This window comes from Bufo bufo, chromosome 6 (genome assembly GCF_905171765.1).
Source record: "Bufo bufo chromosome 6, aBufBuf1.1, whole genome shotgun sequence".
Lineage (NCBI taxonomy): Eukaryota > Metazoa > Chordata > Amphibia > Anura > Bufonidae > Bufo > Bufo bufo.
The window spans coordinates 380,556,917-380,580,234 of NC_053394.1; the positions used below are offsets into that span (position 1 = coordinate 380,556,917).

At 45.2% G+C, this 23,318-nt stretch overlaps 1 protein-coding gene across 1 annotated transcript in view; it reads left to right on the plus strand.

Moving 5' to 3' along the window:
* The first annotated feature begins 579 nt into the window (after positions 1-579).
* Positions 580-23,318, plus strand: part of LOC121005743 (oocyte zinc finger protein XlCOF6-like) — a 177,776-nt gene continuing 155,037 nt past the window's right edge. Inside the window, exons 1-2 of the mRNA XM_040438512.1 lie at positions 580-656; positions 10,931-10,989. Coding sequence (XP_040294446.1) covers positions 580-656; positions 10,931-10,989 — 136 coding nt within the window. The remainder of the gene's footprint in view (positions 657-10,930; positions 10,990-23,318) is intronic.

Sequence of the window (23,318 nt, forward strand, 5' to 3'; positions counted from 1 at the left end):
CAAAATGGCGCCTGCGATATATATTACAAATAGTACAGGCGCCATTTTGACCACATATAGCAGTCTAATTTTTAAGTTGAGAATGTTTATATATTTAGTTCTTTATTTGGCATTAATGGCCGCCAAGCTAAACCCAGAGGGGTCCAGAGAGGGGTTCACCCAGCTTTCCCTCTCCCTGCCACTGTCCCCTCCTCTTTCTTCGCAAATGTCCCTGCCTTTGTCCCTTTCTCAGCCTCAGATCTGCCCCCACCTCCATCAGCCTCAAATCACCGTCCTATTAGACCTCCCAGCCTACATCAGCCTCAGATCAGACCCTCCCCAGCCTTAGATCAGACCCCAGCCTCAGATTAGACCCCCATCAGACCGTCCCTAGCCTCAGATCAGACCCCCAGCCTCAGATCAGACCCCCAATAGACCCCCAGCCTCAGATCAGACCTCAGATGAGACATTTAAAATAAATAAATAAACTTGCCTCTCCAGCTCTGGACGGTGCTGCCACTTGGCAGATTCTCTTGCCCTCCCTGGTCTACTTCCCACCACGATGTACTGTGACCTGACAGCACACAACATCCGGTCATAATGCGCATCTACATGCAGTACGTTCTGACACTGTACGTGTCAGGACACAGCGTGGGGCCGGAAGAAGATGAGGGAAGGTGAGTACAGCTAGCAATGCGCTGTTCTCACCTTCCTGTGCCTCACCTTCACAATATGTTCTGGCAGGGGCCATGGACCACATTAAATGGTCCCGCGGGCTGCATACGTCCCGTGGGCCAGAGGTTCCCCACCCCTGCCTTACAGCTTCTCCCCTGATAATATTAAAAGTTGATTATTGGAACAGCTATATAGGATTATTTTCATCAGCACATATAATTCTAACTCGCCAACAATATTCTAGCTGCTCAGATACATCCATACATTCTGAACCTTTTGATTATGGATACCTGGTCATGTGATCTCTAGTCTGACCTCCAGTCTGAGGCTTGCTGTCTCTCTCCTGTGTGGCTGACATCCTGTGAACTACAAGATTACAGCATAATTTATCAGATCCCTCTGGAGAGCTCCCTCCCCACCAGCTACTCCTCCTTGTCTTCTGTATGTCCCTAAACATATCATGGTGCTGAAGATATCGTCTCTACATTATCCATTACACTAGAGTCTAAACCTTTGCTCTTCTAGTGTAATGCATAATGTAGAGATGAGATCTTCAGCAGCATGATATGTTTAGGGACAAGAAAGCAAGAAGAGTAACTGTGAAAGACGAGACACAGGGGATATGATAGAAACCTTTAAATACATAAAGGGAATCAACAAGGTAAAAGAGGAGAGAATATTTAAAGGAAGAAAAACTGCTACAAGAGGACATAGTTTTAAATTAGAGGGGCAAAGGTTTAAAAGTAATATCGTAATATCAGGAAGTATTACTTTACTGAGAGAGTAGTGGATGCATGGAATAGCCTTCCTGCAGAAGTGGTAGCTGCAAATACAGTGAAGGAGTTTAAGCATGCATGGGATAGGCATACGGCCATCCTTCATATAAGATAGGGCCAGGGGCTATTCATAGTATTCAGTATATTGGGCAGACTAGATGGGCCAAATGGTTCTTATCTGCCGACACATTCTATGTTTCTATGGTGGGGAGGGATCTTTGTTTTTGTATGGCAGACCAATTTTGCTAAATTCTTATTAAATCCAATTAGTTTAGAATCAATTTGCTCATCTTTACTCTGAAGGTATTAATTTCAGGGACTCATTGTCTAAACTTTAGAAAACAAGTCCCTGAAATTAATACATAATTGGTCTGCCATACAAAAACAAAGCTTTATGCGATTAGTTTCAGGTGAATCACTTGAAAACCGTGCCCAGTGCGTTTAATGTCAGTATTAGCAGGGAAAACCATGAAGAAGATAGAGGACTGTGGATAACATGACACTGGGAGGATGTGGGGAGGGGGCAGAGTCTGACAAAGAACGATTATAGACACAAGTCACTAACGTAGTGTGATAGGAACACTAAAGAGAGGGAATTCCTTTAGGGAAAGTATTAAGGGAGTGAGGGGATGCTCAAACTGTGCGTAAAGTGGTTGTCCCACCTCACTTGTTCAGCTTGTCTGGCAGCCTGCTCTGCACTTTATTTTCTGATTTCCTGCCTCCAAGGCTGGGCCCCCACCCCGGCTTTTCGTGACATCACATCTGCTCTTCAGCCATGTATGCTCACTTCCGATGCTTGTCTGATTAGGGGGGCAGGGCGGACTATCATTCAGACAGCCTGAGCCCACCCAGCCTTAGAGTCAGTAAACCAGGTTTATTTGGTCTCCTTGATAAGAAAGTGTGGTGGCTCAGTTGGTAGAGTGCATGGGTTTATCTATTGGATTCTACACTGCAGCCAGGCTTTTGTCAAGTTTCTGCCCATTTGGATTATTTTTCCAGCTCCCCACTTCATTGTGTGCAATTTTAAATGCTGGTATTGGAAAGTGCAACTGTCACCGCTAGCTCTCCGAGAAGGTCTGGCAGACGTTCTTCTGTACCTCTTGCATGATGTTCTTTGTTTTGGTTTCACTTTGTCATCTCCTTTCCTTCTCCCAGCTGTCACCTATTCACACTAATTGCCTCCCTTTATATTCCCTCCCATACTGCCTCACTTTGCGGTTTATACTACTTCCTGGATTGAAGTGTTCACTGCTGGAAGACTCCTGTTTCTGTTTTTTCAGATAAGTCCTTTCTTGTATTATGTTTCCTTGCTGGCTTAATTCTAGGTGACCCTGACTCCGTCTGTATTAAGTGCAGGGAGCCGGTGGTCGTGTCCCCTCACTATTATAGGGTTTTCAGGTGTCATACAGTCTAGGTATGAGGGCATGCAATTGTCTACCTCTGAGACCCTTGTATGTGCTTAGCAGTCAGGGTGAGCTCTTAGGGTTGTATAGGGGTCACCTTTTATGCTCCTTAGTTTGGGTTCAAGCCAGTCGGATGTTTATCCATAACTTCCAGCTATCTGCATAATCATCCGTGACATTATAAACCGCCAATACCGTTTTAAGCATGGATCCGGTTTCAGCCTTGATTGACCGCATGCAGGGTCTTTCACTGGAGGTAGCGAATCTCCGTAAAACTATGTCTCAGTTTCAGGTGACCGGTTCTGCTTGCGTTCATGGAGTTTATGAGCCTAAGATCTCGCTTCCGGAGACGTTCTCTGGAGGTAGTGAGAATTTTGTTCGTTTTAGAGAGGCTTGCAAACTCCATTTTCGCATACTTCCCCATTCTTCTGGTGATGAGGAGCAGAGGGTGGGGATCATCATCTCGCTGCTCAGGGATAACGCTCAGTCTTGGGCCTTTTCGCTGCCGGTGGGGGCACCACCCCTCCGATCAGTGGATGAATTTTTTGTAGCCCTGGGGCAGATATATGATGATCCGGATCGTATTGCTCTGGCTGATTCTAAACTGCGTCTTTTATGCCAGGGTAAACACTCCGCAGAGATATATTGTTCAGAATTTCGGAGATGGGCAGCTGATACTGGTTGGAATGATGCTGCACTCCGAAGTCAATTTTGCCATGGTCTTTCGGAGGGATTGAAAGATGCATTTGCCTTTCATGAGAGGCCTGCCTCCTTGGAGTCTGCCATGTCTCTAGCTGTTCGTATTGACAGGCGTCTTAGAGAGAGAGGAGAGATCACTCCTTCCTGTCATATTCAGTCCAAGGACAGTGGGGCGCTCTCATTCAGTGCGCAGGGGCCTCAGTCTCTCTCAATTCCCTCAGAGCAGGAGGCCATGCAGCTGGGTTTGCTTGCCTCTGATAGTAGAAGATTCAGCTCTCAGAGGAGGGTTTGTTTCTGTTGTGGGGGTATAAATCATTTGGCAAAGGTTTGCCCCTCTAGGAGATTCAGAGAGTTTTCTGAGGGTAATAAAGAAACAAAAAGAAAAAAACCCTCTAAAAACTTTCCATCTGTTACTATTAGCAAGGTTGATGCGGAAATTGAAGGTTTGCCGTTTTCTTGTAGTTCCCGTTTTGTCCTACCTGCCAGGGTGGCGCTAGATAGCAAAAACATTGTTTGTGAGATTTTTGTAGATAGTGGAGCAGCTGTCAATTTCATTGATAATCAATTTGCTATAACACATGGTTTCCAGGTATGCACTTTGGGAAAGGATATACCTTTTTTTGCTATCGATTCCGCTCCACTTTCTCAAAAATCGTTAAAGGGCATAGTTCACAATATCCGTTTGACTGTGGGTGATGCTCATGTTGAGGATATGTCATGTTTTGTCCTAAGCGGATTACCTACTCCTCTAGTGTTGGGGTTACCCTGGCTCACTAAACATAACCCCACCATTGATTGGCAAGTAAGGCAAATAAATGGTTGGAGTGACTTTTGCAGAGAGAATTGCCTCACGGCGTCTCTTTCAGAGGATTCTACCAAGACTGTACCATCTTTTCTCTCTGACTTTTCGGATGTGTTTTCAGAGAGTGGTGTCCAGGAGCTGCCCCCTCACCGGGAGTACGATTGCCCTATTAATCTCATCCCAGGTGCCAAGCTGCCAAAATCACGTTTATACAATCTCTCCCAACCTGAAAGAGTCGCTATGCGTTCTTATATCTCTGAGAGCCTGAGAAAGGGACACATTCGAACCTCGAAGTCACCTGTTGCCGCTGGTTTCTTTTTTGTTAAGAAAAAAGATGGTTCTTTAAGACCTTGTCTGGATTTCAGGGAGCTGAACTGTATCACAATTCGTGACCCATATCCGCTTCCTCTGATCCCGGACCTGTTTAACCAGATTGTTGGGGCTAAGGTTTTTTTCTAAGTTGGATTTAAGAGGGGCATACAATCTAGTCAGGGTCAGGGAAGGGGACGAATGGAAGACTGCCTTCAATACCCCTGAGGGCCATTTCGAGAATTTGGTTATGCCCTTTGGTTTGATGAATGCTCCGGCCGTCTTCCAACATTTTGTGAACAGCATTTTTTTTTTTTTTATTTAATGGGGAAATTTGTACTGGTGTATCTAGATGACATTTAGATTTTTTCTCCTGATTTCAAAACTCATAGGGACCACCTACGTCAGGTCTTGCTCATTCTGCGGGAAAATAAATTGTACGCTAAACTGGAAAAATGTGTGTTTGCGGTTCCGGAGATTCAATTTCTGGGTTTTCTTCTCTCCGCTTCTGGTTTTCGCATGGATCCTGAGAAGGTCCGTGCTGTGCTTGATTGGGACCTTCCTGAGAATCAGAAGGCGCTGATGCGGTTTTTGGGTTTTGCCAATTATTACAGAAAGTTCATTTTGAATTATTCTTCTTAGCTTTTGAGGAATGGCGTCATTGGCTAGAGGGAGCCAGACACCCTATTACCGTGTTTACTGACCATAAGAATCTGGCCTACTTGGAATCAGCCAAGCGTCTGAACCCGAGACAGGCCTGATGGTCTTTATTCTTTTTTAGGTTCAATTTTGTTGTCACGTTCCGCCCCGGGCTTAAAAATGTGAAGGCTGATGCCCTGTCACGTTGTTTTCCGGGAGGGGAGAACTTTGAAGACCCGGGTCCCATTTTGGCTCAAGGGGTGGTCGTCTCTGCTCTTTATCCGGATCTGGAGGCAGAGGTTCAGGCAGCCCAGGCAGAGGCTCCTGATCTTTGTTCTCCTGGGAGGTTGTTTGTGCCTCTCGCTTTACGACACAAGGTTTTTAAGGAGCACCACGATACTGTCCTTGCTGGGCACCTGGGGAGTAGAGCCACAGTAGATCTCATTGCTCGGAGATTCTGGTGGCCGGCTCTTCGTAAGACGGTTGAGGGTTTTGTGGCAGCCTGCGAGACCTGCGCTCACGCCAAGGTCCCTCATTCACGGCCATCGGGTTCTCTCCTCCCGTTACCCATTCCTTCCCGTCCTTGGACGCATCTGTCCATGGACTTCATTACAGACCTGCCTCGTTCCTCGGGGAAGACTGTGATTCTGGTAGTAGTGGACTGTTTTAGTAAAATGGCGCATTTTTATTCTCTTTCCTGGGTTACCCAAGGCTAAGGCTGGGTTCACACTTGAGCGTTTTACAGCGCGTTCAAACGCGCTGTAAAACGCTCAACACATGAAAACCAATGCTTCCCTATGGCCCTGGTTCTCACTTGAGCGTTTTACAGCGCTGAAAAACGCGCTGTAAAACGCCCTACGCTCAAACAAGTACTTGAGCTTCTTTGGGGCGTTTTGACGCGCGTTTGTGGCCATAGGACATTGCAGTCAATCACACAAACGCGTGTCAAACGCGCGTTTACTATTGCAAAAAACGCTCGTCAAAAACGCGCGTTAAACGCGCATATCAAAGACGCTCAGGTCTGAACCCAGCCTAAGACGCTGGCGCAAGCCTTTGTTGATCACATTGTCAAATTGCATGGCATTCTTTCAGTCATCGTTTCTGATAGGGGCACGCAATTTGTTTCCAGATTCTGGAAGGCCTTCTCTTCTTGCTTGGGGGTTCGGTTGTTGTTCTCTTCTGCTTTTCACCCGCAGTCGAATGGTCAGACCGAACGTGTCAATCAGAATCTGGAGACATATCTGTGCTGTTTTGTGGCAGAGAATCAGGAAGATTGGTGTTCTTTTTTGTTCCTTGCTGAGTTTGCTTTAACCTCTTCAGGACACAGGGCGTACATGTACGCCCTGTGTATTTCTGATCACCGCCGCGCAGCGGGCGGTGATTGGAAGCCGGTGCCCCCTCAAATCATTGAGCAGGCACTTCGGCTAAATGCCCGGGGGGGGTCCTGTGACCTTCCCCCCCATGTCGGCGATCGCCGCAAGCCGCAGGTCATTTCAGACCTGCGGTTTGCGGCTTTTACCTATTGCGTTGGTGGCGTGTGGCGGTGCCATCGGGTCCCCAATGCGGCTGTAGGGGGGACCCGATGGCATGGAAGGCAGCGCGGTGTCTAAGGAAGGCATCGCGCTGCCTTCCGGTGACGAGCCTGTGAGATCCAGCCCCCTGGATCTCACAGGACCCGGAAACTGTATGAGTAATACACACAGTATTACTCATACAGCCAATGTATTCCAATACAGAAGTATTGGAATGCATTGTAAAGGGATTAGACCCCCAAAAGTTGAAGTCCCAAAGTGGGACAAAAAATTAAGTGAAAAAAAAAGTTAAAAAAAAAAGTTTTCCCCCCCAAAAATTAAAAGTTTCAAGTAAAAATAAACAAAAACGTTATTTTCCCCAAATAAAGTTAAAAAAAATTGGTAAAAAATAGGGGGGGAAAAAGTATACATATTAGGTATCGCTGCGTCCGAATCGACCGGCTCTATAAACATATCACATGACCTAACCCCTCAGATGAACACCGTAAAAAATTAAAAATAAAAACTGTGCTAAATAAACCATTTTTTTGTCACCTTACATCACAAAAAGTACAACAGCAAGCGATCAAAAAGGCATTTGCCCACCAAAATAGTACCAATCTAACCGTCACCTCATCCCGCAAAAAATGAGCCCCTACCTGAGACAGTCGCCCCAAAAAAAAAAAAACTATGGCTCAGAATATGGAGACACTAAAACATCATTTTTTGGTTTAAAAAATTATATTATTGTGTTAAACTTACATAAAAAAAAAAAGTATACATATTAGGTATCGCCGCGTCCGTATCGACCGGCTGTTTAAAAATATCACATGACCTAACCCCTCAGATGAACACCATAAAAAATAAAAACTGTGCTAAATAAACTATTTTTTGTCACCTTACATCACAAAATGTGTAATAGCAAGCAATCAAAAAGTCACACGCACCCCAAAATAGTGCCAATAAAACCATCATCTCATCCCGCAAAAATCATACCCTACCAAAGGTAATCGCCCGAAAACTGAAAAAATTATGGCTCTCCGGCTATGGAAACACTAAAACATGTTTTTTTTTGCTTCAAAAATGAAATCATTGTGTAAAACTTACATAAATAAAAAGTATACATATTAGGTATCGCCGCGCCCGTGACAAATTGGTCTATAAAAATACCACATGACCTAACCTGTCAGATGAATGTTGTAAATAACAAAAAATAAAAACTGTGCCAAAACAGCTATTTCTTGTTATCTTGCCTCACAAAAAGTGTAATATAGAGCAACCAAAAATCATATATACCCTAAACTAGTACCAACAAAACTTCCACCCTATCCCGTAGTTTCTAAAATGGGGTCACTTTTTGAAGTTTCTACTCTAGGGGTGCATCAGGGGGGCTTCAAATGGGACATGGTGTCAAAAAAAACTGTCCAGCAAAATCTGCCTTCCAAAAACCATATGGCATTCCTTTCCTTCTGCGCCCTGCCGTGTGCCCGTACAGTAGTTTACGACCACATATGGGGTGTTTTTGTAAACTACAGAATCAGGGCCATAAATATTGAGTTTTGTTTGGCTGTTAACCCTTGCTTTGTAAAAGTAAAAAAAATATTAAAATGGAAAATCTGCCAAAAAAGTGAAATTTTTAAATTGTATCTCTATTTTCCAATAACTCTTGTGGAACACCTAAAGGGTTAACGACGTTGTAAAATCTGTTTTGAATACCTTGAGGGGTGTAGTTTCTAGAATGGGGTCATTTTTGGGTGGTTTCTATTATGTAAGCCTCGCAAAGTGACTTCAGACCTGAACTGGTCCCTAAAAATTGGGTTTTTGAAATTTTCTGAAAAATTTCAAGATTTGCTTCTAAACTTCTAAGCCTTGTAACATCCCCAAAATAATCCAAACATGAAGTAGACATATGGGGAATGTAAAGTAATAACAATGTTTGGAGGTATTACTCTGTATTATAGAATTACAGAAATTGAAACTTGGAAATTTGCAATTTTTTACAAATTTTTGCTAAATTTGGTATTTTTTTTATAAATAAAAATGATTTTTTTTTACTTCATTTTACCAGTGTCATGTAGTACAATATGTGACGAAAAAACAATCTCAGAATGGCCTGGATAAGTCAACGCGTTTTAAAGTTATCAGTACTTAAAGTGACTGGTCAGATTTGCAAAAAATGGCCTGGTCCTTAAGGTGAAATAAAGCTGTGTCCTTAAGGGGTTAAATAACCGTCGCCAGGAGTCCTCTGATAAGTCACCATTTTTTGGTGCATATGGGTTTCATCCGCAGTTTGGGACATTCTCTGGAGAGGGGTCTTCTGGTTTACCTGATGAGGAGACATTTTCCTCTTCTTTGTCAGCTATTTGGCAAAAAATTCAGGGTAATCTGAAGAGGATGAGTGAGAGATATAAGCGTGTGGCGGATAAGAGACGTGTGCCTGGTCCAGACCTGAATGTGGGTGATCTGGTGTGGTTGTCTACAAAGAATATCAAACTGAAGGTTCCCTCCTGGAAGTTGGGTCCTAAGTTTATTGGGCCTTACAAGATCTTGTCCGTCATCAATCCCGTTGCCTTCCGTCTTGATCTTCCTCAGACTTGGAAGATCCATAATGTCTTTCACAGGTCCCTATTAAAACCGTATGTTCAACCCACTGTACCCTCCTCTTTGCCTCCTCCTCCGATTGTTGTTGATGGTAATCTTGAATTTCAGGTCTCTAGGATTGTGGATTCTGGCATTATCCGTGGTTCTCTCCAGTACCTCGTTCATTGGGAGGGTTAGGGTCCTGAGGAGAGGATGTGGGTCCCAGTGGCGGACATTAAGGCTACTCGTCTCATCAGGGCTTTCCATAGGTCACATCCTGAGAAGGTGGGCTCTGAGTGTCCGGAGTCCACTCGTAGAGGGAGGGGTACTGTCACCGCCAGCTCTCTGAGAAGGTCTGGCAGACGTTCTTCTGTACCTCTTGCATGATGTTCTTTGTTTTGGTTTCACTTTGTCATCTCCTTTCCTTCTCCCAGCTGTCACCTATTCACACTAATTGCCTCCCTTTATATTCCCTCCCATACTGCCTCACTTTGCGGTTTATACTACTTCCTGGATTGAAGTGTTCACTGCTGGAAGACTCCTGTTTCTGTTTGTTCAGATAAGTCCTTTCTTATATTGTGTTTCCTTTCTGGCTTGATTCTAGGTGACCCTGACTCCCTCCATATTAAGTGCAGGGAGCCGGTGGTCGTGTCCCCTCGCTATTATAGGTTTTTCAGGTGTCATACAGTCTAGGTACGAGGACATGCAATTGTCTACCTCTGAGACCCTTGTATGTGCTTAGCAGTCAGGGTGAGCTCTTAGGGTTGTATAGGGGTCACCTTTTATGCACCTTAGTTTGGGTTTAAGCCAGTCGGATGTTTATCCATAACTTCCAGCTATCTGCATAATCATCCGTGACAGCAACTTTTCCCCTCACCCATGACGGCACCCCATGCGACCAGGGACCTCCCATCCGGGACAGGAAACCTGAGAAGATAAAAGGTTCACACCCCCACCAAGCACCAGTTCAGGTTTCCTGTCCTCCGGATGGGAAGTCTCTGGGAAGCTCATGTTGGTTCACGTTGGTTCTTACCTACAGCCGGGGGGAGGCCCAGGTTCTTATCCGGTGGGTGGCCTCCCCCAGGTGGCGTCAAGCTCTCCGGGGCTGCTGCCTACAGTCTGGGCCTCTTCCCCCACATTCCGGCGCTGGCCTGAGGAAGCCGCCGTGGCCGTGTTCAGGCGGCTTCTCTCCTTGCTCCCGGGTTGCCTGTCTTCCTGTCGGCGTCGGAAGGGGCGTCTGCGCATGCGCACGCCCCGACGCGGGGGGCGGGGCTTAACCCGGAAGTCGGGTTGAACGCCGATGTGTGCCCTGGCGCGTCTTTTAAAATATAAATGGGGCAGAGGGGGGGAACCCAGCCGGCTGATGTGGCACACAGTGTGGTGCTGAAGATGCTCTTTGCGGTCAGCAAGATGTCGGAGCCTACAGACGGACGCGCCGAACCCCTGGAACCCTCAAGGCCCGCGAGTCCGGTACCAGTCCTGAGGAGTGGGGGCTAAAGAAGGCTGGTGAGATATATCCTTCTTTATTAATGAGGTGTTATCTGCTTATTTGTGTAGGTGGCAAAGCCCCCCCAAAAAAGCGGCCTCAAAGACGAAGCATAAGGAGTGTGCAGGATGTAAGACCCCCCTAGCTTCCTCCTATTCTAAGCCGTTATGCACCCCATGTATTGATAAATTGGTGGCAGAGGAGTCACGGAGTCTTTCCAGGAATATGCGATCTTTAATAAGATCTGAAGTGAAAGCATCCCTTAAATCCTTAACTACGAATCGCCCGCAGTCTCCGGGAAGATCTCCGGATGTGAGGGGTTCGGATATAGACCGCTCTGACGCGGAGGAAAGAGAAGCAGGCCAGTTACTCTCTGATGATAATACTTCATCAGCAGAAGAAGAAACAGGGGGATCCCTTTTCTCGCCTGAGGATACCCAAAACCTCCTTAAAGCGGTCAGAGCGACGATGCAATTAGAAGAGGTGAAACAGCCTAAATCAACTGCAGACGTTGCCTTTCAGGGGTTAGGTCCCAGAAAGCAGAGAGTTTTTTCCGTTCATGAGAATGTGCAGGCATTAATTAAAAAGGAATGGAAGAATCCTGATAGGAAATTTTTTATTCCAAGCTCTGTCAAAAGGAAATATCCCTTTGATGAAAGGGTAGCAGCCTGTTGGGACAAGGCCCCTATTGTTGATGCTCCGGTGGCAAAGATTGCCAAGAAGTCTGCTCTTCCGTTCGATGACCTGGGTAACTTATCCGATCCTCTGGATAAAAAAGCGGATTTTTATTTGAAGAAGGCCTGGGAATCATCCTCTACCTGCTTGAGGCCGGCGGTTGCAGCGTCATGGGTCTCTAGGTCACTACATATCTGGCTGGAACAGCTGGAACAGCATCTCAGTGAGAAGAAACCAAGAGAAGAAGTTCTGGCCTCTCTTCCCACCTTTTTTAAGGCTGTTGATTTTTTAGCCGATGCCTCCACAGATATAGTTAGGTTTTCAGCCAGATCTTCCGCCTTATCCAATGCAGCTAGAAGAGCTATTTGGCTGAAGTCCTGGAAGGCGGATCAGGGTTCTAAGGCTAGGTTATGCGCTATCCCCTGTGAGGGTGACAGGCTCTTTGGGTCTTCCCTTGATGATATACTTGAAAAAGCCTCAGATAAGAAGAAGGGTTTTCCAGCTCCTCAACGCCCCCCCTTTTTTCGTAGATACCAAGGCAAAAGGCAAAGGGGTAGGCAGTATGATAAAAGGGAAAAGGATAGATTTCCTAAGAAATCCGGAGGTTTCCTTTTTAAACCCCAAGATCAAAGGCCCAAAGATAAGCAATGATGCCGAATCCCAGGTAGGGGGAAGGTTATCACTCTTTCTCCCAGCCTGGAAAAACATAACCAAGAACGGCTGGACCCTGGGGGGAATTGGAGAAGGGTTCCCGGCTGGAGCTTGTGACCCGTCCCAGGGACTCGTTCAGGCTAACAGATTACCCCAAGGATCTAGTCAAGAGACAGGCCTTAGAGTCAGAAGTCCTGCTACTTCTGCGGAAAGGGGTGGTTGTCCCGGTTCCGCAGGCAGAGAGGGGCAGGGGTTTTTACTCTCCTCTTTTTTTAGTAAAAAAACCCAATGGATCCTTTCGGGTAATCCTGAACCTGAAGAAATTAAACAAATTCCTCAGCTACAAAAGATTCCGCATGGAGACCATAAGGACGGCCATAGATCTACTATCAAAGAATTGCTGGATGGCGACTCTGGATTTAGAGGACGCGTACTACCACGTGCCAATACATGCGTCCTCCCAAAAATATTTAAGGACAGCAGTCTGGGTTCAGGGAGAATGTCTACACCTGCAATACAGAGCCCTCCCCTTTGGGGTTTCTCAAGCCCCCAGAATCTTCACGAAGGTGATTGCGGAAGTAGCCTCCTTCCTAAGATTGTCAGGGGTTCCGTTGCTGCCATACTTGGACGACTTCCTGTTTATTTCCCAGACCAAAGAGGGCTTGATTCAAAACATCGAGGGTTCCTGCGCCCTGTTAAAGAGCCTGGGCTGGAAAATAAATTGGAAGAAGTCTTGCCTAACTCCATCCCAGAGTTGTGTATTTTTAGGCATCCTTTTAGACTCCCGAGTAGAAAAGTCCTTCCTCCCGTCCGCCAAAATATTCTCCATCAGAGAGCATGTTTTGGATCTTTTCAGATCCTACCTCTGCTCGTTCAGGAGGGCAATGGCAGTGCTGGGCCACCTGACAGCAACCTTTCCAGCGGTCCTATATGCACAGGCTCATACAAGGAAGCTACAGTCATGCATCCTGCGCCAATGGGACGGCTGCAAGCAGTCGTTGGACCGGCTTTTCCACTTATCCGCAGAGGCGAGAATGTCTCTTCTTTGGTGGACTGTGACAGAGAATCTCTCAGCAGGAGTACCATGGGTCTTTCGGGATCCCATTGTAATAACAACGGACGCCAGCCCGTGGGGTTGGGGGGCCCACTCGGATAACAAGGGTTGGCAAGGAAGGTGGGATTTAAACACCAGGAAAGCCACCTCGAACCTCAAAGAACTGAAAGCAGTAGAGATGGCCTTAAAAGCAATAGCTCCAGACATATCCTTCAGAAACATAGTTCTATACTCAGACAACTTGACTACAGTGGCATACATCAACCATCAAGGCGGAACAAGAGTACCTTCTCTGGCAATACTCTGTCACCAGATCTTTCAGCTGGCGGAGCAGAGACCTCTATCTCTGTCGGCAGTCCACATAAAGGGGAAAGAAAACATAGTAGCCGATTTTCTGAGTCGCACCCAGCTAAAGCAGGGGGACTGGTGCCTAAACTCAGAAGTCTTCTCCCAGTTAACACAGAAGTTCGGCCTCCCTACGATCGACTTATTTGCCTCCAGAAAGAACAGGAAAGTGGAAAGGTTCTTCTCCATAAATCGTCTGGACGATCCAACAGCTTTAGACGGTTTAGCACAGGACTGGACTCAGGAGGAGGGTTATGCCTTCCCTCCATTTTCCCTAATTCCGCAGGTCCTGAAAAAAGTCCAGAGGGAGAGAGCAACGATTACCCTAGTGGCCCCAGTGTGGCCGAAAAGGTCCTGGTACTCCTGCCTCCTAGACCTAGCAATAGCCCCCCCTTGGATTCTCCCCCCTCGGGAGGATCTATTATATCAAGGCCCGATCCTGCATCCCAGTCCAGGAATTCTGCATCTGGCAGCATGGAGGCTGAGAGGGAGATTTGGTTAGGTCGGGGTCTGTCCCAATCTGTAGTTTCCACCATTTTGGGAAGTAGGAAGGACACCACGGCCAGAAAATATAATAAGATCTGGGAAGTCTTTTCCTCCTTTTTAGGGATCAGTCCTGACCCCTTTTCTCCTCCAGATGTCTCTAGGGTTCTAGATTTTTTACAAGCTGGCTTGGATAAGGGGCTTAGGGCTTCCACCCTAAGAGTACATGTGGCAGCCTTGAGTTACTTCTTCGATTCCCAGCTGGCCCTGCATCCTTGGGTTAAAAGGTTTCTGTCGGCAGCCTCCAGAATCCGCCCTTCGATAAGACCCTTGTCCCCTCCTTGGGACCTAAACACGGTCTTGACGGCCCTGTCACAGAGACCTTTTGAGCCCCTGTCAGATTTGCCATTGAATATGCTCTCATTTAAGATGTCCTTTTTACTGGCCATTACTTCAGCTAGGAGGATCTCAGAGATTCAGGCTTTCTCGGCTTTTCCTCCTTATACCCAGGTCTTGGATGACAAAGTTATCATTAGGCCTCTCCCGTCCTTCCAGCCAAAGGTGGTTTCGGACTTCCATAGAAGTCAGGATGTTGTCCTTCCATCTTTTTGCCCTAATCCCTCTAATAGTTTAGAAAGGGAGTATCATTGCCTAGATGTCAAAAGATGTCTGCTTGCTTATTTAGAGTCTACCTCGGCCTGGAGGTTGGATGAAAACCTCCTTATTCAGTTTTGGGGTAGAAATAAGGGGCGGAAAGTGTCCACGGCGGTTATTGCCAGATGGGTTAAAAGGGCCATTTCCGAGGCCTATTCAGCGCAGGGTCTCTCTCCCCCTTCAGGGTTTGGAGCCCACTCCACTCGAGCGGTAGCTACGTCCTGGGCCGAGAAGGCGGATGCCTCCCTGGCCCAAATTTGTAGAGCAGCAACTTGGAGCTCTCAACATACCTTTTTAAAACATTACAGGCTCCATCTTCATGCGGATTCCGCCTTTGGTAGGAAGGTGCTTCAGGCGGTTGTCCCCCCCTAATTTCTCATTAATAGTCTATCTCGCATGGGGTGCCGTCATGGGTGAGGGGAAAACAACATTGCTTACCGGTAATTGTTTTTCTCGATACCCATGACGGCACCCCCGAAATTTTCCCTTCCCTATAATAGAAGTATATTTAAAAAAAAAAAACTAAAAAGCCTTTAGTTGTCCTTTATTAGATTATATGCGGAGTAGCCCGCTACTTCCTTATTGGTTTCTGAGAGTTCTCTCTCAAGTATTGAAGAGATATAATGTACCGTATTGGATCTCTCTCTCTCTATTTTTCTTACGTGTATTCACCTCCGGAGTACTGTTTATTACTATCACTGGTGCTTGGTGGGGGTGTGAACCTTTTATCTTCTCAGGTTTCCTGTCCCGGATGGGAGGTCCCTGGTCGCATGGGGTGCCGTCATGGGTATCGAGAAAAACAATTACCGGTAAGCAATGTTGTTTTCCTACAAAAAACAAGCCCTCTTAAGGCTGTATGAACAGAAAAATAAACCCTCAAAGGGTTTTACACGTTGCATTATAGCACAAACATGGTACAGTAACAACACCAATTTTATATCCATATTATTAAACACATAGTTCAAATACATTTTACAACAAACACTGCATTGTTATATTGTGTTAGTGGACATATTAGTACATCAGACTGTGTGTTTCAAAGACATTTTAGTCCACAGTTTTCATTTATTTCCCACTGATATTAAACGCATAGTTCAAAGACATTTCACTGCATTCTTTATAAAGTAAATTGTCAATACAATCAGTGTGGAGTGTGTTTGTAGAACTGGAGAGACATTTAATTGTGACACTGTCCTTAAATTACAAAAAACACAGTTGCCATTTTGCTTTTACTGTTAAATAATCTGTCTGTACCAAACCCCTGACTTTTTTTTTCATATATAGGCCTCATAATAAAATGTCTGATAAATGGAAGAGTGCAAAACGAAAGACCCAAGCCTCGTCCTCCCAGAGTCAGAATGTATGTAATTCCAGCAGTATCAGTACCTGCCAGGAGTAGTAGTAGTTGTCCACAGTTCTCCCTGGCTCCTGTGAAGACACAGAGGATGGAATTGTGGACTGGATGGCTCAGCATTTAGACTACCATAAGGAGAAGATTCCGGGGAGAAGGGGCACCCCATGCATAGCTGTGCTTGTGGTGGTAGGAGTAGTTGCACCTGTAGCTGCACTGGTGGTGGTAGGGGCAGTGGTAGCAGCAGTGGAACTCAGGGCAAGTATAAAGCAGGCAATCTGGAGGGGGCTAGGAAGCCCATGATGACATATCACAGTTTTCATGGCGGGAGGTTGAGGACTATTACAATGATTGTGTGTTGGACATTATCTGGGAGCTAGATCAGGGAGCTGAGAAGAAGGTAACATCAGAGGAAGAGGATGGTGGCAGTGACAGCAATACAGAGTAAAGGCAACATACAGTTAGAACCTCCCAAAATCTGCCAGGGCCAGATGCTGATGATACTGTGGTCGCAGGCTGAAAACATGCCAGACCTAAAACAAGCTTGGCTGTAGCTAGCTCTGTGTGGAGTGTGCAAGTATCTCCTGTCTGGCAGTTCTTCTCCACGGTGCTGGAAAACAAAAGCAATGCCCTGTGCAAGATCTGCCAGATTACAATAAGACATGGGAGTGACAGACGTGTCTGCCAGCTACCACAAAAAGAGATTCCTCCTTCTCCCGGTCTCCTTTGTGGCAGCCAGGCGGCATCCACGTGCAGTACTGTGTCCAAGTCACCATCAGTTACTGCTTCTCCTGCTCAGACTATGCCTCCTCCTATTCTGTCCCACCATCAGCCATCGATAATGGAATGTGTGGCCAAGAAACAACTCTGCTTTCACAAGTTGCTGGTGGTGCAGTCTCTGTGGTACCACTTTGTGGATTCTGTTGCCTTTAGGGGGCTAATGGCATGTGCTCAGCCTCACTAGAAGTTATCTAGCTGGCATTTAAAAAAAACAGCCATCCATGCTTTGTACTCCCAAGTGGCGGTGAATGTAGGCCACTCCTTGCAATTCTAGCTGTGCAGCAAGGTGCACACAATGGACACCTGTAGCAACGGTTACGGACTGGAACAGTTCATGCCTTTCACAGACCATTAGATCAATGTTTTTTGCAGCGAGGCAGCACTGTAGCAAGAAGGCCAGGTCCTATTGACACCTCCATGTTTGTTCAGACACCCGGCACTTATCGGCCTCCTCCATGGATATCCTCCTGTCCCAAACAGAAGCAGGGCAGAACATCGCTCCCATTCCCCTTTCTTCCTATCATGTGAAGCGTTGCAATGCCGTTTTAGAGCTGATCTCTCTAGGTGATAGTAACCACATAGCCAAATGTCTCCTCACCTAACTCCAACTGGGCAAGGTGGTCAGAGACAATTGCAGGAACATTGTGGCTGCTTTGTGTTTGGGAGACATAACACATGCTCCCTGAATGATGCATGCGATAAATCTAGTCATGCAGCGTTTGTTAAAAAAAAGCACAGTGGCTTTTATAAACTACTATTATTAATAATAATAATAATAATAATCATATAATCGTAATCAGTTCTCACCTCTCCTGTGCTTATACTATATACAGTGATAAGCAGGGTGTTCTAGTGGTGATAGATAATCAGTTCTCACCTCCCCTGTGTTCTCCGCTGTCCCTTATACTAGCTACAGTATCTCCATGCCTGCAGTAATCCCAAAACTGGTAGACAGAACAGGAAGACAGCATTAAAGTTTAGGAATAAGTAACTTTTCACATGTGCCCGCAGCCTCTACTATGGAAAGATTCATACGTACCTGCTACCCTTAGCTCTGGTTATGTGTGCCGGCTCCTGTGTGTCCATCTTCCAGTAAATGTTGTTTGCTCCCTCGCCGGCACAGGCATGGTCACCTTCTTTACTGCAGCCAATGACTGGCTTTAGTGGTGATGTGTTTCTTGTGGATGTTTCACCCCTGAATCCAGTCATTGGCTGCAGCAGAGCAGATGATTATGCCCATTCCTAGGAGGTAAACAAGCCACGGACCTAAAGAACTTTGACTTACCGTCTTCACAGTCCTGGGGCGGGCCAGCAAGGGCAACAGGTGCAAAAACAATGTAATGTTATATACACACAATATAATGTTAGGGAGGGAATATAAGGGCTACTCTCCCTGCATTGCGTTGGAATAACAAAGTAATCAGGTTGGATTTATACAGGAGACCTGCAGATATTTGGGTTAGATAACTCCTGCTGTCCGTTCATTTTTGGTCGTCTTTTTAGGTCATATAAAACCTTCCACGCGACTACTCCAACCGTCTGATGACTTCTACCATATTTCTTTCACAGCTTGTGAATCTGGGTGAAGATCTGAACAATATTAATCCTACAGAGACATATGTGAGGGGTGATGAACAGAGTATAGAGGACATTCCTACAGATAACAGCCCAGGTGAGTAGTGACCACTAAGTAAAGCAGAGAGGTCTCTAAGATTCTGCTTATACAAATAAAATAAAAATAGATATATTGTGCAATGTGGGAATAATGATATTATTATTATTATTATTATTATTATTGATGAGTATATGAAAGTATAAAGGAACAAAAATAAATATCACATACGGAGAGACTTGTACACAATAATAATTACTAATAATAATAATAAAGTTACTCCCAAAACCATTTGGTAACTAAACCACAAATTCCAATCCCTCTACAGTACAGTGTAGTTACTATACAGAGGTCTTCTCATGTCTCTCCAGTCCCAGTCTTTGCTCTGGCCCCTCCAGGTTTCCTCTTCTGTAGCACTTTTCTCTTCTCCTTCTCTCTTCTGCTTCTTCCTTCCTTCCTTCCTTCCTTCCTTCCTTCCTCGTTAACAGCCAGTCCTAGCATTGTCTAGAATATGGCTTGGACACATCTTTTTGGTTGTTCTTCATGGTTTTCTAGCAATTTTCAGTGAACTCTTGAAGACTGATAGAAGCAGCTGGAATGTTGGGATTTTCCAGTATTTTCCTGCCCCACTAGCCATGTACCACCTACTGGACAATTGTCAGCCATTCTTTAGATAATTGACAACTACAGAACCTTTTGATATGCTCATGGACCGTTGTCCACATGAGAGCCGCGGCCCGGCTCTAACAGCTCGGAATGGCAGGAGTGTTGATCCAGGCTGTTTAATACTTTAGATGCTGCGGGCAATGGCGCCTGCCGCATGTAAAGTGCTGACAGAGGTAGCGGACTCCCTCTCTCTCCCATTGGCACCCCGTAAATGCGTGTCACCGCCAGCTCTCTGAGAAGGTCTGGCAGACGTTCTTCTGTACCTCTTGCATGAGGTTCTTTGTTTTGGTTTCACTTTCTCATCTCCTTTCCTTCTCCCAGCTGTCACCTATTTACACAAATTGCCTCCCTTTATTTTCCCTCCCATACTGCCTCACTTTGCGGTTTAAACTACTTTCTGGATTGTGTTCACTGCTGGAGGCTGCTACTGCTGATACCTCAGATAAGTATTTTTTCCTTTATTTGTGTTTCCTTGCTGACTTGATTCTAGGTGACCCTGACTCTGTCCATATTAAGTGCAGGGAGCTGGTGGTCGTGTCCCCTCACTATTATAGGGTTTTCAGGTGTCACACAGTCTAGGTACGAGGGCATGCAATCGTCTACCATAAAGACCTTTGCATGGGCATAGCAGTCAGGGAGAGCACTAGGTGTTTTATAGGGCTCACCCATATGCTCCTTAGTTTGGGATCAAGCCAGTCGGATGTTTATTTAGAACTTTCAGTTTTCTGCAACACCATCCGTGACTATGCGATTGTGGAGTGCCGATGTGTACGAAGGCTGGCTGGGGTCTCATGTAGGCCGGTAAGTTTAACATCTGTTGTGGGTAAACTGTTTGAAGGTTTTCTGAGAGATGCTATCTTAGAGCATCTCAAGGGAAATAAGCAAATAACGCCATATCAGCATGGCTTCGTGAGGGATCGGTCATGCCAAACTAATTTAATCAGTTTCTATGAGGAGGTAAGTTCTAGACTTCACAGTGGCGAATCAATGGATGTCATATATCTGGACTTTCTCCAAAGCATTTGACACTGTACCACATAAAAGGTCAGTATATAAAATGAGAATGCTCGGACTGGGAGAAAACATCTGTATGTGGGTAAGTAACTGGCTCAATGATAGAAAACAGAGGGTGGTTATTAATGGTACACACTCAGATTGGGTCACTGTCACTAGTGGGGTACCTCAGGGGTCAGTATTGAGCCCTATTCTCTTCAATATATTTATTAATGATCTTGTAGAAGGCTTGCATAGTAAAACATCAATTTTCGCAGATGACACTAAACTGTGTAAAGTAATTAACACTGAAGAGGACAGTACACTACTACAGAGGGATCTGGATAGATTGGAGGCTTGGGCAGATAAGTGGCAGATGAGGTTTAACACTGACAAATGTAAAGTTATGCACATGGGAAGGAATAATGCAAGTCACCCGTACATACTAAATGGTAAAACACTCGGTAACACTGACATGGAAAAGGATCTAGGAATTTTAATAAACAGCAAACTAAGCTGCAAAAACCAGTGTCAGGCAGCTGCTGCCAAGGCCAATAAGATAATGGGTTGCATCAGAAGGGGCATAGATGCCCGTGATAAGAACATAGTCCTACCACTTTACAAATCGCTAGTCAGACCACACATGGAGTACTGTGTACAATTCTGGGCTCCTGTGAACAAGGCAGACATAGCAGAGCTGGAGAGGGTCCAGAGGAGGGCAACTAAAGTGATAACTGGAATGGGGAAACTACAGTACCCTGAAAGATTCTCAAAATTAGGGTTATTCACTTTACAAAAAAGACGACTGAGGGGAGATCTAATTACCATGTATAAATATATCAGGGGTCAGTACAGAGATCTTACCCATCATCTATTTATCCCCAGGACTGTAACTGTGGCCAGGGGACATCCTCTGCGTCTGGAGGAAAGAAGGTTTGTACACAAACATAGAAAAGGATTCTTTACGGTAAGAGCAGTGAGACTATGGAACTCTCTGCCTGAGGAGGTGGTGATGGTGAGTACAATAAAGGAATTCAAGAGGGGCCTGGATGTATTTCTGGAGCGTAATAATATTACAGGCTATAGCTACTAGAGAGGGGTCGTTGATCCAGGGAGTTATTCTGATTGCCTGATTGGAGTCGGGAAGGAATTTTTTATTCCCCTAAAGTGGGGAAAATTGGCTTCTACCTCAGTTTTTTTTATTTTACTTTCCTCTGGATCAACTTTTAGGATAACAGGCCGAACTGGATGGACAAATGTCTTTTTTCGGTCTTATGTACTATGTTACTAATGTCAGAATAGCACTGACATTAAATGCAATGCACTATAGGGATAATGCATTGCATTTTAAAATCAATCAAAAAGCTGTCTGTTATAGTCCCCTTGTGGGACTATTAAGTGGGGGGGGGAGTAAAAAATAAATAAATTTATTTTTTTCAATTAAAAAATACCATTTAAAAATGTTCGCTTTTTTTTCTATTGAAAATAATCTTTTAAATGAAAAAATTGCAAAAAAAAACAACCTTCCCCATATGTTTGGTATTGCCGCATCTGTAACGACCCGGACTACATACATATCACATAAATTATCCCCTACAGTGGATGCCGTAAAAAATAAATAAATAAAAAAGACAGAATTGCAAATTTATCCTTAGTTGCCACCAAAAAAACGTGATAACAAGCGATCAAAAAGCGCCATTTGCTCCAAAATGAAATAATTCCAATAAAAAATCCAAGTGATCCCGCAAAAATCTAGCCCTCACACAACTACATAGAAAGAAAAAAAAATAATGTATAGCTCTTGGAACGCGACGATGAAAAAAGGAAGAAAAACCCTTGGTCAGCTCGCCCAAAACTGGTCACTAAGGGGTTAATGATTGTCCCAGGAATGTTCTGTCATGCTGAATGCATTTGGGCAAGCAAATCATCAAGATCTGGTGTTTATATCTAAAGGTGCATTTACACCTACAGATTATCTGACAGATTTTATGAGCCATCATTGATCAGATGGCCGTTGGTATCTGGTGGGACCTTCCATCGCCCTTTTGTATCAGTATAAATGGTGTCAGTGTGCAGTATAATACATCTTTTACATTAAATACCAAGTAATACTGGATCACATATTATTTAACATTCCCTATTTGACTCTTCTGATTGATCAGAATTACACCTGAAATTAATTTCAAGAAATAGTTCATCTGTAGTGATAGAATTTTCATTATCATTGGATGGTGTTTATATATGAATCGCAGGCACTTAATATTAATCCACAAAACAAAGGAAGATTTTATGGAGCGTGCCATCCAGTTTGTTTATTTGAGAGTGACAGGGCTGTGCTTCCTACTGTCCATTCTACTCTCCTCCCTCCGAGTCCAGCTGCTGTATCTGTCATCCATTATAGCCCAGGTCTCATTCCCCGGCCTGCACTTTCCCCAGCAGCAGGTGTGATACAGTGATGTCATTGTACCTGCTGGGCTGAGCGTACAGACCAGAGATAATCCCCCGGCCTGTGCGCTCTCCTCAGCTCAGCAGGAGAGAGGACGTCATCACATTACGTATGCTGCTGGGAAGAGCATGATGTGCTCGGTATTACTTTATTAATTTTATTCAAAGTATAAGGAGCTTCACTACTGTAAGGGGCACTAAGGGACAGCACAAAGGGGGCATAACTACTGTGTGGTGTCGCTAAGGGGAAGCATTATTGTAAGGGGAATAACTTGTGTGGGGGCACTAAGGGGGCATAACTACTGTGTGGGGGCACTAAGGAGAAGCATTATTGTAAGGGCAATAACTACTGTGTGGGGACACGAAGGGGGCATAACTACTGTTTGGAGAGATCAAAGGGGCATCCTCCTGAGGGCACTAAACAGGAATTCTACTGTGAAATGGACTCTTAGGGGAGATAACTATGGTGTAAGGGCACTAAGAGTCCATTTCACAGTAGAATTCATGTTTAGTGCCCTCAGGAGAATGCCCCTTTGATCTCTCCAAACAGTAGTTATGCCCCCTTCGTGCCCCCACACAGTACTTATGTCCCCTAAGGGGACATTCAACGCCTCTTGTCCAGCGCTAGGAAATGTTTTATTCATATGTATTTAAAATGACGGATTGGGTGGAGGTTGCAGGGAAGTTGCTCAAGGTGGGGCCAACCTAGCCTAGTTATGCCCATCGGTCTACTATTAGATCGTGATCTTT